Source organism: Callorhinus ursinus, unplaced genomic scaffold (assembly GCF_003265705.2).
Source record: "Callorhinus ursinus isolate GAN/ISIS: 27379988/994484 unplaced genomic scaffold, GSC_fseal_2.0 scaffold3, whole genome shotgun sequence".
NCBI classification, from domain to species: domain Eukaryota; kingdom Metazoa; phylum Chordata; class Mammalia; order Carnivora; family Otariidae; genus Callorhinus; species Callorhinus ursinus.
The window spans coordinates 68016595-68035855 of record NW_027397065.1 but is presented as its reverse complement, the minus strand read 5'-3'; the positions used below and the strand labels follow the sequence as shown (position 1 = coordinate 68035855).

At 43.5% G+C, this 19261-nt stretch overlaps 1 protein-coding gene across 4 annotated transcripts in view; it reads left to right on the top strand.

The window, feature by feature from the left end:
* PDZD2 (PDZ domain containing 2) overlaps window positions 1-19261 on the top strand; it is a 339767-nt gene that overhangs the window by 247056 nt on the left and 73450 nt on the right. For 3 of the 4 annotated variants that reach the window (XM_073891060.1, XM_073891063.1, XM_073891062.1), the window contains 3 exons: window positions 5918-6419; window positions 15508-15650; window positions 18403-18535. In XM_073891060.1, the coding sequence (XP_073747161.1) occupies window positions 5918-6419; window positions 15508-15650; window positions 18403-18535 (778 nt within the window). The remainder of the gene's footprint in view (window positions 1-5917; window positions 6420-15507; window positions 15651-18402; window positions 18536-19261) is intronic. The other variant, XM_073891061.1, reaches the window with a different exon arrangement.

Sequence of the window (19261 nt, the reverse complement as noted above, 5' to 3'; positions counted from 1 at the left end):
GGGCTGACTTTCTCTCTCACTGTCCTAGCAAAGAAGTAGGTGGATTTGTTTTCAGAAATGGCTATATGAGCACACAGGGATAGCAGTCACTCTTCTCAGCACAATATACAGCCCAAAAATTCTGCCTACAGAGTCCCCGAAAGAAATTTTGGCTCATTCCAGGGAAGGTTGTGGAACTGGGGAGAAATAAGACTGAAATATCAAGTAGCTGGGAGGCAGCACCTGAGAGAGACTGCCCTTGGGGAATCTGGTTCTCCAGGAAATGTTTGTCATCTTCCCACCTGCTCCTACAGAGCTGTCCAAACTTGCCTCCCTCCGTTTCCCAGCCAAGACTTCACTGGGAAATTAATCTGTATATATTTAACACTTCCTCTCAACCCATTCTCCTCTGGGAACCTACAGATTTACAACCTCAGACAGCCCTCTGGGTTAATTAGGCTTAGCAGGTTTTCAAAGGAACACAAACAGCTTCTTAGCCTCCCCCTTGCTTCTAAGGCAAGAGGCAGTCATGGGCAAGAACAATTGATCTCCATCCGTCCTGTGTGCTAGACAGAGTGGCTATTAGCAGATAGTCCCATTCTGTAACCCTCATACCCCATCATAGGAACTCATCTAGAAACATCTTGCCAAGAGTGTTTGTTCTCCTATTGTCTATACTGGGGCCCGGACTTACTCAGATGAAGTAAGAATGTCTGCTTTGCAGAAAAGTCTGAGTTCTAGAATTCTTTTATGTTGTCTGAGTTATACAGTGTTTTCATGGCATTGTGGTACAGGCCAATGCCCAGGGGTGGTGATCCAAATTGCTCTGAATTACACATACATATACACCAATGGTTCTGCCTGGCAACACCCCTCTGTGGGTTCACACTATGTACCAGGCATCAGTAATTGATGGCCAGATGCCCTAGAGGATTTTCAGAGGCACATGGAGATTGTTTCTTCTGAGGATGTTGGCAAAACAGTCTAGAATTTCAAAATTGCACAGCTACCTCAAGCCGCCTTTTGATAGAATTGGGGCATGGGTAAATAATGTGTGTCGTTGGCCTTCTAACACCTATCTCTCTTTGCCTCTCTCTCATCTCCTCCCTGGCTGTCCTTATTCTTTAAACTCCAGGAAACTTTATCCCTCCAGCTTTTCCTAGCACCCAACCTCACCTGCCGACCCTTCCTAGGCCTCCCACCTCTGGAGAGCCCAGACTCCAGAATTAGGACAGACGATCAAGAAACAGAGGAGGTGCCCAAAACTAACTTACTTACTTACTTACTTACTTTCTTTCTTTCTTTCTTTTCTTTCTTTTCTTTCTTTTCTTTCTTTTCTTTCTTTTCTTTCTTTTCTTTCTTTTCTTTCTTTCTTTCTTTCTTTCTTTCTTTCTTTCTTTCTTTCTTTCTTTCTTTCTTTCTTCTTTCTTTCTTTCTTTTTCTTTCTTTCGTTAAAGCACATTTTGAGGGGAAAGGGAGGTGGGAAGGGATTCAGTCACAAAAGATGCTTGCAAAGACCAAGTGAAGTGAGGAACCTCAACACATTTCAGAGGGAGGGTTCTGGGCTGGAATTTGGAATTTCATTTCTGGATATGCTCCATATGGATATGGACTATCCTGGGATGGTCAAAATCAAATACATTTTAATTGAATTGAATTAATAACTTCATATGCCAGAGGACAGTTTCAAATTTGGGGGAGAAACCAAAAAGTAATTATACGGTAGAGAAGCTTCTGAAAGTTTAATTTTACCTGTTGTTGAAGAGGAGACCTATTTTTCTGGACCAGGATTGTGTTCCATTTCTTTTTTCTCAAAGACTGACTTGGAAATTTAGAGTCTAATGGTGGGTAGGAATTCTTTTGAATAGAAACAGAGATTTGGAAGTATGAATTAGCTAGGAAAGTGCTGGAAAAGTTAGGTAAGTCATTTCGGTATGGACGGATAGGGAATGTGGAGGCATTACAGATAAGGTGATTGGAAGAACTACAAGAAAACTACCCCCTGCCTAAAAGTCTTCTCACCAAGTTGCTGTGGTATCCATAGTTCATTCATTACACTTTGTCTTCGGGATGACCTTAGAAGGGTCAGTATCCAGGAAGGAATAAAATAACCTGTCATATAGTTCCCTGAAGGTGTCAGAGCCTTATTTATTGCTAGGAAGTCAGGCGACGATGGGGAGATGGTGCCAAATTGAAGATAAACTCCTCTTGCTTTGTAATTTTGTTGAGCAAGGACCCTGTAGAAAGAATAAAATAATCTCAGTAACAAGGCTCTTGGAGCTTCCATGAGAGTAGAAATATCCAAGATCCTATGCTCTGAGTCAATGGGCCTGCCTTTTCGACACTGAAAAGAAGGTCTCTGCACAGAACCCATCAAATTGTTCGGAGTTTTTAATGCAAAAGATAGAATCCTCAAAGCAATTGTAAAAGAATTGCCTCTCCAGGTAGGATCTTCTTCCGACTGATGGTAAATGCCCAGGAGACCTAGGACAACTTGGACCTAAAAAAGGAACGTTTCTGTTGTCCCAGGTGCTGTTTTGTCCTTGGCACTGGGTTAGTACCTTCCAGATGGCCTGCTCTTTTAATCCCCAGAAGTCTTCCCAAGAAACTAGCATTCACAGTTATTAAAATGTAAAAGCAACTTGGAGATGACCCATTTTAACACCCTTATGTTACAAATGAGGACACTAGGGTGACTGAAACACCACAAGTGTACAGTGCACGTGGGGTTTGGGAAGCAGGAGGGCCTGGGTTGACCACTTGGCAGTTATGTGAACCTGGGCACATAACTAGTATTTCTTTTTTATTTGAGAGAGATAGAGAGCACAAGAGGGAAGAGGGTCAGAGGGTGAAGCAGACTCCCCGCCGAGCAGGGAGCCCGACGCGGGACTCGATCCTGGGACTCTGGGATCATGACCCGAGCCGAAGGCAGTCGCCTAACCCACTGAGCCACCCAGGTGCTCTCCCACCAGGGCTTACAAGTTAGTGAGGTTCTGCCTTATTTGCAACAGCGTATCCAAGCAAACGATACAAGTAAAATAGGGAGCTTCACTGTATCCCACCACAAGGGGCATATATTGTGAACTGAGCCACCCAGGCGCCCCCATAACTAGTATTTCTGAGCTTCAGTTTCTTCTTCTGTAAAGAGTGTTCTTAAGGAGCACCTACTCAAAGAAGTAACTCAAAACTTGGCCAGAATTATTATATTTGCTATTGTTTTTTAAATGAGACAGAATTCACAGCACATAAAATTCACTCTTTTTAAGTGTACAATTCAGTGAGTATATTCACTATGCTGTGCGACCATCACCACTAATTCCAGAACATTTCCATCACCCCCAAAAAATCCTGTACCTGTTAGCAGTCCCAGCTCTCCCTTCCCCCCAGCTCCTGGCAACCATGGATCCACTTCCTGTCTCTATGGATTTGCCTATTCTGGAGACGTCCTATAAATGGAGTGACATATGGCCTTTGTGGTCTGGCATCTTTCACCTGGCCTCATGTTTTCAAGCTTCACGTAAGTTAGAACAGATACTTCATTCTTTTTGTTGCTAAATAATATTCCATTATAGGGATATACTTCATTTTATCTCTCTGTTTGTAGGTTGATGAAAATTTAGTATAATCACCATAGTTATACACGGTTAGGCCAAAACCAGAATGAGAACTTGGGTGTCTGATTCTCTCCCTGGTCCTGTTTTTACTACCCTGCACTGTTCTTCATAACATCTGGTATATGTCTTACATTAAGAGCAGTGATTTGCTCAAAGAAACCCTTACAACCTGGCTAATAACTACTCTTAAGATTTTATACCTTTACAGAGATTTTTCCAGGGTGGAAAGAGAAAATACACAACTCAAGAAAATGAAATCTAAACATTGTGGAAAAATTGTGCTGAGAACCAAGTTTGATTTTCATTTACTAGTCTCTAGTGGACTGCTCTTTACCTGTTCATCTCATTGCATTGCACAGAACAACCCGAGGTCTGTGTGGTAACCTTTATCTACCTGGCTTTCATGTGTAAGTTCATTACCATGGTTTATAGCCCAGGATCAAAGAAAGTTTTTACTGACTTTGGTGGTTGTTTGAGGACCCGTCTCTCTTGTTCGCTCTACTCCATGGTAAAAATTCAGAATTATTCTCTTCTTCAGTGAGACTGACACTGTTGCATTAACCTGACCATTAGGTATGAGTGATATATGGCTTTGGCTCAGAATTTAGTACATTTCAAACACAGCTGGTCCCCTCTCCTTATAACCTGGCTCCTTCCTGCATACTAACTGCCCCAGCTCTCAGGTCTGAGCTTCAGGCCTGGAGGGAGAGCAGCAAGCTTGGGATACTTGAAAAAGTTCTCTGCTTTTCACTTATTGAGGACATAGGCAACAAAGCCCCAGGCCCCCTCTCTGGGGGCACATGAAGACTGGAAGCAGGTCCAGCTCATTAAGGATTTGGTTGTTGACATTCTTTGCTTGTGACCGGGTGATGTGTAGAATGTGGCAACATTCCATGGTGAAAGCATTTCCCTGGGTTCATCTGGGGTGTGTGTTTCCTTATCTTGGGTGGCATGAGTGGAGGGTCTAGCCCAGCCTGGTTTCCTGACTTTGAGCAAGTGTGTTTTCTTTGCTAAAGCTTTCATGGTCCTGAACACCACTAATTACTTATCTCCTTTGATGTTCTATTTATGGTTATTCCTTAAGATCTGGAGCAGTTATTGTGTGTCAGTCTTCACATGCATCATCTCATTTATATTATTTCCCGCTTCTGAGTGTTTGGCACTCCTCAGTACATGAAATGCAACTAAGCCTGGCTTGTCTTCGTTGAGCTAAGATCCCTCTTTCCTCTCACTTTTCCTGGTTGGCACAGTTTCCAAAAGCCTTCTTTGTCTCCGTCTTCTATGTCTGCATGTTTCTCATTATGTTGGGGTTCCTCTTAATGCGATACCCAGACTGAAAATGACACTCCTTGTGCTCCAGGAACAACCCAAACTAGAACCATTATCAGGAAGTGAGCTTGATGCTCATTTAATGCAGTGCTTATTTACCAGTTGCATCTTTTTTTTTTTTAAAGATTTTATTTATTTATTTGAGAGAGAATGAGAGATAGAGAGCACGAGAGGGAAGAGGGTCAGAGGGAGAAGCAGACTCCCTGCTGAGCAGGGAGCCCGATGCGGGACTCGATCCCGGGACTCCCAGATCATGACCTGAGCCGAAGGCAGTCTCTTAACCAACTGAGCCACCCAGGCGCCCTACCAGTTGCATCTTGATACCAGCCAACACCCCTCCCCGCTCTACTCTTTTATCACTTTAATGCTGTGAGGCAGAGGTTCTTGTTGTGCAGTTGATATTTTGATCCTAAGAGCAAAACCTTACTTTTCTCTGAATCGATTTCTACTATTCTTTACCCTGGGGACTTGCAGAGTAATTATGGCAAAACTATATGAATGGAGGAGTGCCTGGCTGGCTCAGTCCATAGAGCATGCGACTCTTGATGTCAGGGTCATGAGTTCAAGCCCCACATTGGGCAGAGTTCACTTAAAAATTTTTTTCTTAACTTTAAAACTATGTGAATGGGAGGCTAGCATAATTCTGATGTAAGAAATTGTTGAGGAAATGGAGAATTACTGTTTTTTTAATCATATATTAGAATTGGCTCTGTGAATAGAAAAACCCATTTCTAACTACCTACCCTAGGGTATTTTCATTAGTAATTTCTAGTTCATGGGGGTTTGGGTTTGTTTGGGGGTTATTTTTAGCATCAGCAATTATGTAGATTAAAAGAATGGAGTATTGAGTCTCTTGAGGAAGCTTAGTACCTCAATTGCTTGGGCAGGGTGTTAATCACATGGGTCCTGTGTGGGCTGCTGAATGTGTCAGCCCGATGCACTGGTCAAGAAGGATGTTTTGAGGGTTTTAACCAGCACCTCTGTGTTTGTTGCAGTTACCTGGCTGAGCAGTGCTGGAATGGCGGCTTTATCTACCTGATCATGCTGCGCCGCTTCAAGCACAAAGTCCATTCTCCTTATAATGGCAACAGTAGCAACAGCTCTGAACCAGGAGAGACACCTACCTTGGAGCTGGGTGACCAAACTGTGAAAAAGGGGAAACGAGCAAGAAAGTTTGGGGTCATTTCCAGGCCTTCTATCCAGAAGACCACTGAAGAACCCAAGAGCAGCCTTGGCTGTGAGTTGGACAATGACCCCATCTCTGAGCTGGACAATGGCCCAGACCCTGAACTTGGAAATGGTCATGCTTTTGAGCTAGAAAATGGCCCAGAATCTCTCAAGGAACTGGCTGGATCCCATCTAGACAGTTCAGAAGCAGAGAGAGGGACAGAGCATAGCATTCCAAAGACAGATGCTTCTCTACCCACAAGCAATGACAAACGCCGCTTCTCAAAATCTGGGAAGACAGACTTCCAATCAAGTGACTGCCTGGCACGGGTAAGCTTTGGTTTGATTATAGAACCTGAATTTTAAAAGAAATCCTGTTGAAGTTGCTTTTAAGGCTTAGAAAATATATCTAAGATGGCCTTGTATTTAGAAGCTAACACATTTATTATGATAAATAGTCAGAGGACATAACAATAACAACAACAACAACAAAAATCCAAGTCATTTTATCCTACTTAAATAAAGAGCTAGTTGAGTGATCCTAAGTGGAAAATTCAAGCCTTCTGTGGTATAATTTGAGTCATATGAGGCCCAGATAAAGTACTTGAACTGCATCATTATTTATCACTACCATCCCCGGCGGAATTGCCACAGCAAGGCCAAGAATTCCTGGTGGCAGCTGATAGCATGAACATTCAAGCCTCAGTATTACACAGGAAGGATATTCACCATGCAGAGAAGCATCTGCTTTTCTTTTTAACACTTCAAAACCAGTGACATTTTTATGGGTTTATATTATTAAATTGCTGAATTCCAGTGAAGGTTGGAAATTTCACAGAAATCTCTGATACTGTGATATCCAGCTGTGATGGTCAGGCTTGGTCTTCCCTAAAGGCAAAGCAGATGTGGTGTACTCTGAATGGTAATGGGCGCATTTCTAGGCTCAAATCATCTCCTTCCTTATAACCAACATTCTCTCTTGAAGTGATATTTCTTTGGGGTAAGTATGTTCCTTCCAAGAATCCTCTTGGCAGATACTCTTGTGGGTTTCTAATGAAGCAGTAACTTACTACAGGGTTTCTGACTGGTTTCCTGAGTCCCTCCAGGAGACACCCTTTCGGGATGAAAGAGAAAGTTGGAAAGATAGAAAATGGTCACAGAAGAAATATCAAGTTCAGCTTTGCAGGCTGCTGAAATGGTACCCTCGCAGTGAATAGAATTTCTAGTAAGTCTGTTTCATGCATATTTCTGCAATCATAGCTAATCTGTATAATGGGAGGAGAGGAATTAAAATGACCCCTCTCTCAGGGGACCATGTTCCTTCATCTGAGGATCTCAGTGATCTTCATAAAGCCTTACCCAGAGAGGCATGATTTGTAGATGGAATGTGTAAATGAAGAAGAAAAAAGTAATGTCTCTATCAGTGATTTTCTACAAACTTTATGGTCCCCCTCAAAAAAGAATTAGGGGCAATAAAAAGATTATAATGTGTTTCTTATTGGTAATACTCTACTTGGATATGACTTGTTCTCCTAATGATTAAATTATGAATACACAGAAAGCCTAGAGTGAATAAATTAGGAAGTGTTGGTTCTCTTAATCATTTTGAAGGTTTAAGTTACCAAAAGAGATTGAATCTCATATACAGTCCAAACAAACAGGCTTTCATTTGACCTAGGACACAGTGGAAATAATTTGGAAACGACTTTAAAAGAAAAAAAAAAAAACATTTAAGAGGCTACTATTCTCTGCTCATCTTAAGTCAATAATGTAAAATTGAATTTCTGGATTAGACTATCTGAAGACTACACATATCAGAGTTTCTTTGCTTGGTTTTTACACTCAAGGTCAAATGTCCAAGAAGATATGAATGAAACGATGATTTAAAAAAAAAAAACAAAACTAGATCTTTTGACTTTGGGACTTTTTTTTTTTTTTAAAGCCACATGCCTATAAAAAGGAGAGACCTGCCAGAATTTGCATTCTTCACAACTGGCCATAATCTGTAGATTGAGTATGGACCCTGGGTTATACTTCCCATCTTAGAAAGTCAGCATAGGCCATAGACCCTCTCAGGCATGAATATATTTTAACACCCTTTTCCGCCCCAGAAGCATCATTGTTTGATGCATTTACCCAGGATTGATACAGTTGGCGAGAAGTAGGTCGTCACAGCTTCCCCTGCATCCAGGTGGCCCCCGCATTGGGACCAGTAGACCATCACAGAAAGTCCTGTAGGTTCTTGGACTGAGCAGATTTTTATTTTTACTCCAGGATGAGCCCAAGGTCATGCTAAAATGGAATTTCCAGAAAAACAAAAATCAGGTATTTACCTCTTAAGCCCTCGGGGAAAAAAATTCCATTGCATTTGAATAATGGGAGATTAAACATGTCAGCATTGTTCTGTTTCTGCTTTATTAATGATTTAATATATCTACAAAGACTTAATAAATTACAGAAAAGGCTTATAAACATTCAGACCATTTTTGTCGGATGCTTCTTTTTCATAGACTGTTATTTGTTACATAAAAATAAATCTTCAGTCTTTGTTTTCATATCCTCTTTCCCTTTAACAGAACTATATAGGAAACATGTTTCCTCTAATAAATATCTTCTTTTTAAAAAACCATATGTTTCTATAAAATATCAACACATAATAATACATATGCAACCAGATTAATCTTTTAAACTACAAAAGTTGGGCCCATTGTCTAAAATACAATCTCCTAGGACATAGATAAGCAATTTTAGAACTGAGGTCAGAGTTCCTTACTCCCTGTCTAGTGAAGACCATTACTCATCCAAGGGGAAAGTTCTTGCAAGCCTGTTTACTACAGATGTGTATTTTTGTAATGCAGCATGGTAAAAAATAAATACAACTTAGTCGTATCATAGTGAAAAAAAGAATCCTACCATTTGCCAGCCAGGCGAATTGATTTATAGCGGGTGTGTGTGTCTGTGGGTCCATTTGTGGTTTCACCCTAACACATGTAATTCACCTGTACAGTATCAGACCTCTTCCCTAGAGACCTCAGGAAGGCTGAGTGGTTCAGGGCAAGCGGTCTGCAGAGACCTCAGGAAGGCTGCCCCAGGTCTGAATATGCAGGAGAAGGAAACTCAGAAGGAGAGTCACACCCAGGACATCTCCTAGGTTGTCCCTGATGTTTGCATCAAGCAGAAACAGCCTGAGGATGGTCCTATTCTAGTAAGCCCAACCCCCATGGTCACTGGGTGAACTTCTATCCTTCTATGTGGTAATGTCCCTCTTCAGTCCATGTCTGCTCCTTCACCTCTCTCCTGAGCCCCCCCGTGCCAACCCTTCTACCACCTGCCTGCAGTATATCTCCATCTTGGGTATGTCACATCATGCCTAAAACTTGACGCATGACTTTCCCGCACCACCAAGCTGGCTCCAGTGTTCCAGGTTCCACCACCCGTAACGTTGCCCAAGCCAGAAACCTGAGATTCAACTAGCAGTTACTCACCTGGTTTGTCTAGAGCTTTCCCTGGTTTTGTGCTGACAATCCCACATCCTGGGAAATGCCTTCATCCCAGCAAATTGGGACAGTTGGCATCCTGGAGTCAACTGAAATGCTGCCCTCTTCCTTCCACCCTGTCCAGTTGATCGCCAAGTCCTGTCAACCCCGGCTCCCTTTGGGGTCTCTCTCCCTTTCTGTCTGGGTCAAGCAGCTTTCATTTCCCACATGGGTAGTCCTGATGTTCTGCTACCCATTCCACTGTCCACTGTCATCCCGTCATCCACTGTCTCCACAGCAACCAGAGAGACCTTTCTAAAGAGAGCGCCTCAAGCATGTGTGTGTGTCCTCACACACACTGCAGCTTAAGCCCTTTGGGTGGGTCTGCTTTATCTTCAGGGTAATACCCAAGCTCCTTAGCTTGGTGAAACACAGGAACCCTTTCCCTGTATGGTCCCTGCTTAACTTTTTGCCTTCATCTCTCACTGCTTTCTTCCTCTCCTCTTTGGGCTGAATCAGCCACAATCTTTTCCAAAGGACTATGCTCACTCTCTCCTCGGAGCGTTTGCAGATGCTGCTCTTGCTGCCCCGTTTCTCCTCCCCTCCCCCTTGTAGCTTAGCTTCTTCTGTTTCTGGGGGACGAAACACCATGACACACTCCTCTAGGAGGCTTCTGTGACCCTTCTGCCACCTGCCCCATCTTTAGGCGTCTCCTCTTTGGGCTCCTGCAGTGCCCACTTCTCATCTTCATCAGTGCATGAATCCCACATATTCCAACTACCATGTGGCTTGTTGTGTCCCAGGTAGACTTGAAGGGCAAGGACCTTACTTGTCTTTGTGTCCTGGCTCACTGCCTTGCACCTGCAGGTGGTCTGTAGATGTTTATTAATGAAGGCACCCAAGAGCTCTAGGCCTGAGAGATGGGACACCAGGTTCCAGCCCTCGTTCTTCCATCCCCCGCTCCGTGGCCATCGGGCTGCCATGTTCTTCCTCTGAGCTTCTATCTCCTCACCCATGAACTGAACGTTTTGGTCTGATGACTCAGGAACTTCAATTCTGACACTGATAACATATCTTTTTATTTCTTACTGATCATTCTAAATAAGAAGGGATAGGCAAACAGTCTCAGGATCTAAGTTTGCAACTAGAGCCAGACAATTTACTGCAGTAAAATTCTAGTTGGATGATGTTTCTTCTCACATTTGGAGAAAAGATGCTATTGTGAAATATTATTTTTGGTTCCAGCAGAAGATGAGGTCATTTAAATGCTGCCGAGACAGCTCCCTTTAATGTACCACCTCTGTTTTGTAAATAAATCCTTTTTTTTTTTTTTTTTGCGTCTGTGAAGAGATGCATGTGTGAGCATCACACAGTAATCGGCATTTTATAGGAAAGGGTAGCACTTCGACAATATTAATACAAAAGTCCATAGCATCCAATTTTGCATGGTTTGGCTTTTTCTCAACAGGCTGACAGAGTCTCGTTGCCCTTTAAGCCAATGTAAAAGGAAGCAAAGGCTTGAGCCATCTGTCTAGACAGGATCTGTTTCAGAACTCAATCGTCTCTACAACTGGATTGGATGTTCACACGCTAAACATTGGCAAACATGCAGGTTTCCCATCTGGGCGAGCCTCTTAATGTCACTCTCAGTAACTTCTGAAAAACCATAAGATCCGTGTATAAACATCCTATATTTGTTAATTCTGTGGCATTTATGCAGTATTGTTATGGGCTAGGCACTGTTCTAGTTGCTGGAGAACCTGCTGATAAATGAGAGACATGGTTCTGTCCCATGGCACTTATCACAGATAAGGGGCCACAAGCAATAAACAAGCAGATAACTGAATGTAAATGTTAGATGGTGGCAACTGGTACTATAAATGAAATAAAGCAGTAAAGTGAAAGATGCCTGGGCAGTGGCCCGGTAGGGAGTTAGCTGAAATTGGTATCAGTGAAGACCTCATTAGAGAGGCAATGTTTGAGCTGAAGCCTGAGTGTCAGGAAAGGACAGCCCTACAAAATCTGGGGGCAGAATATTTCCAGGGAGGAGCCAGCACATGCAGCTGTCCTAGGCAGGAGTGATAGAATGTTCCAGGGGCAGAGAGACCAAAGCACAGTGAGTGATGGGGAGAGCACAGGGAGGTGATTTGGGATCATGGGTGGGACTAGATGTAGAGGTTTGTGTAAACCATCTCAAAGATTTAGACCTCAGTCTAAGTCTAGTAGGGAGCTGTTGGAAGGTTTAAGCTGAGTGCATCATGTATGTTTTTTAAAAAAAGTTCACCCTGGGTGACTCAGCCTTAAGCGGTGAACTCCTGATTTCGGCTCAGATCATGATCTCAGGGTCCTGGGATCAAGCCCCATGTCAGGCTCCATGCTCAGTGGGAAGTCTGCTGGAGGTTTCTCTCTGTCTCCCTCTGCCCCTGCTTACCTTCTCTCTCCCTCTAAACTAAATAAATAATCTTAAAAAAGAAAAAAGTCTCCCCTAGATGTGTAATGGAGAATAGGAGATTATAGGGAGCAAAAAATAAAAAGAGAGACCAGATTGGAGGCTAGTGTGATAACTCAAGCTAGAGATGCTGGTGGTCTTGACAGTGGTGGGGTGGCAAAGAGGAGCAGAAGTAGGTGGATGTGGGTGTGTTTTGCAAGTAGGATCGACAGATTTTGCTTATGGTTTAGATACAGGAAATAGAAGGAGGAATCAAAGATAACTTGTGAGCTTTTGGTTTGCATACCCTCTTTAGCTTGAGTAGATGATGGCGGTGAGAAGGCCAGGAGTGAGAGGGAGGCAGAGTCTTGTTTTGACCATACTGAGCTGTGTATTAGATACCCAAGTGGAATTGTAAGGAGGCAGTTGGAAATATACTTAATATTATTATATTTAAGTCGGCCTGTTGATTTTCTGCCAGTGCCAGCTTTAGCCTCATAAACTTCAGACACTGATTTTGTTTGTAACTGAACACTGCTTTTAGCTGTGGGCAGCTAGATTTAATACTGACAGTTGGACAATTGAGACTGATAACATCTGCCTCTTTCTTCCTGTTTGTGCCTTCCTTTGTGTACCTCTGAACTCCTCATTAGATGATCAAGAAATCCCAGAGCTGGGAAACTTGCATGGACTTCTTTAAACTCCCCCCGTATAGTTCCTACTTTCAATTATGGAGGAAAAAAACTCATGTTATTGGATAAAAGTGGAAAAGAAGACCTGCTTCTTGATTAGCATAGTTGGGGGCCGTATTACAGATTGGTCATCCCTGCCCTCTGAAGCTGTTTTTATTAGATATGTGTTTTATTTTGCATTTAACTATTTGTGTGTGTATTGGGCAAGGGTATAAATGGGGCATGTGAGTGCTCTTAATGAAAATTGTCTTTAGCTCTTTTGTCAAGAGTATATACATTAGGTCATTATTCTTTCTCCATGATCATAGTTTTGCGTGTTTCTTGCCACAAGTTCTATTTCTAAAAGCTAGTTAAAAATGAGAAAGGACTGTATATCTAGTATTGTCACACCCTCTATGAACTGTACGTTAACAAGCTCTGTTTAACAAAAAGATGGTAGGATGGGGGGAAATGATGGTGCAGCTAGTAATGGGATGAATAGGTTTCTGCTAATTTGGGCTAAAGCCAAATGGATTTTCTTAGTTCTGGACTCCAGTAATGGTCCCTGTTGCTTTGGGGAGAGGATTTCACAGCTCTTATGTACTGGGAGAGGGAGGAGCACTGTCCCATACCATCAAGACCCTAGTAGCCATGGCATATCTTCCATGGAAAAAACAAGTCAAGCCACCATTATGCTCTAGTTTCTCAGCTCCTTTGTTAGGCCCAGGGAGGCAGTCGTAGGGTAGGCCCATAGGAGCAAGCCAGGACAACAGCTAATCAGCACATCCCTGAATTTGTTCCCTTTGGGGCTATCCACTAGGCCACAGGGCCTCGTGTGTCGAAAGTTGCCATCTTGTCAGTAGCACTGACTCTCAAGGATGGCTTTTAGGAAATAGTGGAGCTGTGAGAGACTTTGAAGGCCAGTAGGTTACTTCTGAATGGAGAAGAGATAAAGGTGTTCCAGAGGTCAGAGGCAACAAACCAAAAACCATGGAGTCCAAAGTGAAATGATTGGATGATACAGGGATTGTTGACAAGTTCATGAACTACCGTGGTAAGCCAGTGACTTCTGAAGTTACATTTGGCCAGACAGGCATCGTTTGTCTGTGGTCAGCAGATGAAGGAGACCATTGGCACCACTGCATGTTGCCAGAGCAATGGAGCCCCGCTGAGCAGTGCTCACTAGAGAAAGTATAGGATCCAACAGGTCTCTGTCTGTTAATAATTTCCCCAGACATTCTTACTGCTGCACATCAGTGACTGTTTAACATCTGGTTTTTTTACTATTGCAAGTTTCATTTTAGTTTCTGACAGTATGTATTTCAGATTTTCTGAATACTTCACATTCTTTCTCTTTTGCAAGCAGCTTAAATGGGAAGGTTGTCTATTTCTGGGAGGAGGATGGCTTTGTCCATATTGGACCTTATTGGTTCCTTTAGACCTTCATGATGGATGAGGAAAGGACATGGCTTTTGTTTTATATGTTAAGGAATGCATACCCATAGACCTAGAGATAAAAAGAACTTACAGGAGTGAGCCTAACGTAAGACCCCCAAAGTAAATCACCTTGGAAGGTTTTGCTTTCGTTTCTCTGAACACCCAAGTATCTGAAGGAACTCAAACATTTTGCATCAGGCATAAAATAGGGAGTGAAATGGAGAATTAACCAAAGCAGAAAAGCTACCATTAGTCCAGAGGACTTAGAGATATGATTAGTTTTTTTAAAGAATAGATCTTTATAAGGGTTGAAGCATGTTTTAATGTATTTAAAGAGTGTGCAGACCAATGTCTATAAGAAGCCAATAAAAAATTCATCAATTAATTTCCTGCTTTGGTTTCTCCCACCAAAGATCTCATTTTTATGGTCTTAGGAAGCTTGAGATTCAATTCAACATGATAGGGTTTTTTTTAGTGATGTATAATTGATACACAATGTTATATCAGTTTCAGGTGTACAACATAGTGATTGGACAACTACACATTATGCTATGCTCACCACAACTGTAGCTACCATTTGTCACCATGCAACACTGTTACAGTACCATTGGGCATATTATAATATGATGGTTCTACCATATACATGTGCCTATATAAATAATATAAGGTCACCAGTCAACATTTATTATGTCTCTACTAGGTGTCAGAAGCACTGCTGCTTCCATAAATATCTCATTTAATCCTAATGACAAATCTGAAAGTATTAATAATTATCCCCACTTTAGAGGCAAGGAAACTGAGGGTCTTAGGCATAAGGACTTTCATAAGTACTAAGTGTCAGAGCTGGGCTCAAATTAGTTGAAGTCTCCTGGCACCAAGACCTATCTTTGCCTTCCTTTCATCTTCCTTTATTAATCAGTAGCTGTGCGTAAATAAATGGAACCCAGACACAGCCAGTGTTTATACACACAGTGGTATCCAGGTTTCAGGCAGAAGAAGTTTTACTTAACAGAATCCTGGTCAGGAAATTGGATAATCACTCTTGCTGTCCAATATTATAGCCACTCGCCACAGGTAGCTATTTAATTTAATTAAAACTAAATGAAATAAAACATTTAGCATCTCAGTTGCCACTACCCACATTTCAAGCACTCAATAGTCACCTGTGGCTAGTGGCTCCATGTTGGATTGTACAAATATAGAACATTTCCATCATCACAGAACGTTCTGTTAGACAGGCAGCTAGAGAGTCTGGTCCAGCACACACAGCTTTTTCTTTCCGTGGTCATCTACAATACCTGTTGACAATTGATGACTATTTGGCTTGACCTAACAGCTCCACTCTCCTGGGTCAATGCCATGTGTCTGTCCATATACTTCATAGTGTGCTCACTTTTTCTTCCAAGGAGGAAGTTGGCCGGATATGGAAGATGGAGCTGCTTAAAGAATCGGATGGGCTGGGAATTCAGGTTAGTGGAGGCCGAGGATCAAAGCGCTCACCTCACGCTATCGTTGTCACTCAAGTGAAGGAAGGAGGTGCCGCTCACAGGTGACTAGATAACTCTCCCTTCTTCTCTGCCACCTTATCCTCTCCCTTCCCTTCCTCCGGGTGTAGGACTCTTCCATTTGGTCAAAGCCCTGGTAATTGCAGTTCATAAAGATGATGCTGGAGCATGGAAGAAAATCAGGCATGAGCAGTTCCAATTAAACACACCTCTGGGCACAGGAAGTGGCTAATTGCTGGAGACAGTACAGGCTCCTCCGAATCAGAAGAGATCGGATTTCTTTCTAGCCTGTTTTGAGTTTCAAGTGATTGTTACTTATCCTAACTTTTAGGATACTGGTAATATGTGGTTACCTATTGAGACTATGCTACGCAACAGAACGCCACATTCCTGACATCTTAACCCCCATAAGATTGTGGCTAATGACGTGGGAAAGCAATTGATTTTAAATGCGACCGCAGTTCATGTGCCGTGTCAGTTCTGTCAGGTTTCAACACACACTTATATACATGTGTCATGTAAATGCCAAGAGGAGAAATGTAAATGGGAATTTTTCTCCTTGTGACCGGAACAATTCATACTTCAAAACTTGTTTTTTAATCTGAACTACTGTCTTAAGTAGGAAGAAGGACAGTGCTTAGGCAGAGCATGTACAAAGAAATCCATCTGGAGTTACAAGGATGTAACTATCCCAAAATATACAGCATGCCTTTGCTTTGCTAGCTGACTGCTTCCGTGTATATAGGGCGTCTACTATCGACAAGGCACGCTGGGGTATGTACAGTATACACACGTATACAGTAGGTGTATAAAAAAGATTGGAAGACTGGGAGAGGACAATGGTAGAAACGGTCATGTGTCATGTCCCAGTTCTAGTCTCATGACTCAGGGTAAGATGCTAACAACTAGAGAGAAGAATAACTGCACTTGTCAGTTATCTGGGCAGCCGTCATTATGGAAGGATTAAGACCTTAGTTTTGATCCAGAAGAGCATCACTAAATTTCCCACATGAGGTATGCTTTGAGGAACTCCCATCAGATAGCCATCTTCCCATTAATCCTCGGTCTTGGGTTCTAGCATGTCTTTGGAAAGTTGGCAATTAGGAAATTCCTGTGCCCAGAGATAAACTTATATAGAACTGTTCTTGTCTGTTTTCTATGTGAGCTGTTTCTAGTAGGTTTCACCATTTTCTCTTCCCCCTTAGCCTGGAGTTGTGTGCCTGTCTCTCTCTCTGCTTCTGGAATATATAATTCACATGTGGGGCGTTCAAGTTAATAACAGGAGATGAGACAAATGGAATTGAAGAGGGAAATAAGAAAAGGGGGTAGGGATGGTCTTGAATAAATTCAGGGACATTGGTCAGAACTCAGTGTTCTGTTTTACTCCTGAATCCCTCTCTTTCTCGATGGCCCCCCCACACACACACCTCCTTGAGGTTCTCTGTGGGCTTCCTATTCCCCTTCTCTTTCCAATCCGAGCAACTAGAAGGGTTCTTCGCATTTCTCTGATTCAGGGATTTTTGAAGGACAGAAATCAGAGGCTGTCGCAAGTCTCTGGTGCCTCCTGTCTTTTGTGAAAGCCTAAATTCATGGAAAAGATTATGATGCATGCCTTAGACGACTGAGAGAAAAACCAGTGAGGGAGGGAAGGATGGAGAGAAGCTGGTTGATTTGCTGAAAGAAGGCAAGGTGGGAAGAGTCAACACGTTGGAGAGAAATTTGGGTAAATCTAGGACTATTGGGGACAGGCACAGTCCCACACCAGCACCTTGGGTATTGATGGAAAGCCTTCAGAGGGGATGGTGGAACCCTAGGCTTAGGGACCATCCCCCTCACCAGACTTCCTATCCCATATTTAGCAATAGAGATGAAAAACCTCTGGCTCCTTTGGGAGCATGGAAAACCAGACCACTGGAGGTTCAAGTGGAACCCACAGGACTGTTGACCCTTCATGACCAAAGGCACATGCACAATGCTCCGGCACAGCGTGCCACCCCAACCCTTGACCCACCCGACGGCAGGCAGTCCCAGCCCAGTGGGAAGGAAGCTCTAAGTCAGCTATAATTTACTTTAGAGGAAATAAAGAAACAGAACACATTTGTAGACCAGGTCTGACACGTGCAATAGCAGTTAACCGGTCAGACTGTTTGATTTTTGTATTCATCCTCCTGATGAAGCGTGGCTGTAGGATGGAATTGGTGCTGAGAGACTTTATCCTCAAGGTCCTATAACTCTGCATGTGTGTTGGGGGGTGGGGCACATGCACATGCAGTGAAGGGTCCCAGGAGCCACAGAGGAAACATGGCCAGGTCCTTGTCACCTGGAAAGAGAGAGGACAGCAGGTTAGAGAAGGCTTCTGTTGAGCTTAAGATACCTTTGTTTGGGGTGCTCGGCTCAGTGACTCAGCTGACAACTCAGTTGTGAGGACAGGATGGCATTAGGATTAAAACAGAATGACTCGACTTTCCAAAAACCTTGGGGTCTCAGTTCCTCTATCATTGTCTCCCCCTGGATGGGAAGCATTTCATTAAGGTTGTTGCAGGATATGGCGGTGAACTAAGAACTTGCTTGCTGCCAGGCAGCCATGTGAAATCATGGGGTTTCCCTAAGTGGGCATCAGGGCCCAGGCAGACCAAAGGAAAAATCCCGACCCAAACTGTGGCTGGCTGTCTCTACTTTCTCCTTAGCCTGATTTTAACCGTCCCTCTCGCGACCCTCCCCAGCTCCAGGAAAATGGCCCTTCTCAAGCCCAGAATATCTTGACAAGGGATTTTTTTCCCATCTCCATTTCCTTAGGGATGGCAGGCTGTCCTTAGGAGATGAGCTGCTGGTAATCAATGGTCACTTACTGGTGGGGCTCTCCCATGAGGAAGCTGTGGCCATTCTCCGCTCCGCCACTGGAATGGTTCAGCTGGTAGTAGCCAGCAAGGTAGGTAGTTTGTTTTTGTTTTTTGTTTTTAATATTTTTAATGATGGTGGTGAATTTGGATTTGAGCCCTTCCTGTGCCACATACACACGCACACACTTGCATGTTTACTGGGACCATTTAAACGACCGTGATTCTACAGGGCAAGCCCACGAGGGTGGCCTTTATCTGAAATATTTAATTGATAGAAAAGCAGTAACAGGACTAAGGAAGGGGGAGGAATGGTAGGGTGGCCAGAAGGACAAGGCAGAGAGAGTAGCACCCCTCCCAGGGAGAAACCGAAGAGGAGACATGGATGTCCACTGGAAGGCAGGGATGAAGGAGAAGTGTGGAGCTGCCCCTCTCCCAGGTCCCAAAGGAAAAAGGTTCAGGGCTAGCCACGGGCAGGCGACAGGCCCTGGTTCTGACTCATGTCCTCACAGAGTGTTGGCGCTGCCGGAAGCCCTGTGGATCCTGTTTGTCCAGCCACCCCTTTCCCCCTTTCTCCTCAGTTTTCCTGATGAGACAGTGAGGCCGAGCTCCTGTGGCTGGCTTGCGTCTGCAGCGCCAGGTCCCTGGCTTTGATGCACAGCATGTCTGTCCCCTCCCTCTGGTTGTCCCCTCTTTGTCACAAGGGCTCAGGCTTGGGCTTCTTGCGCCCCCATCCCTGGAGTGTGTTAAAACAGTGCCGATGTCCTGGGCCCCCGGCATCCGCTTCGTCCCCTGGTGTCACCAGCCTTAGTGCCCTG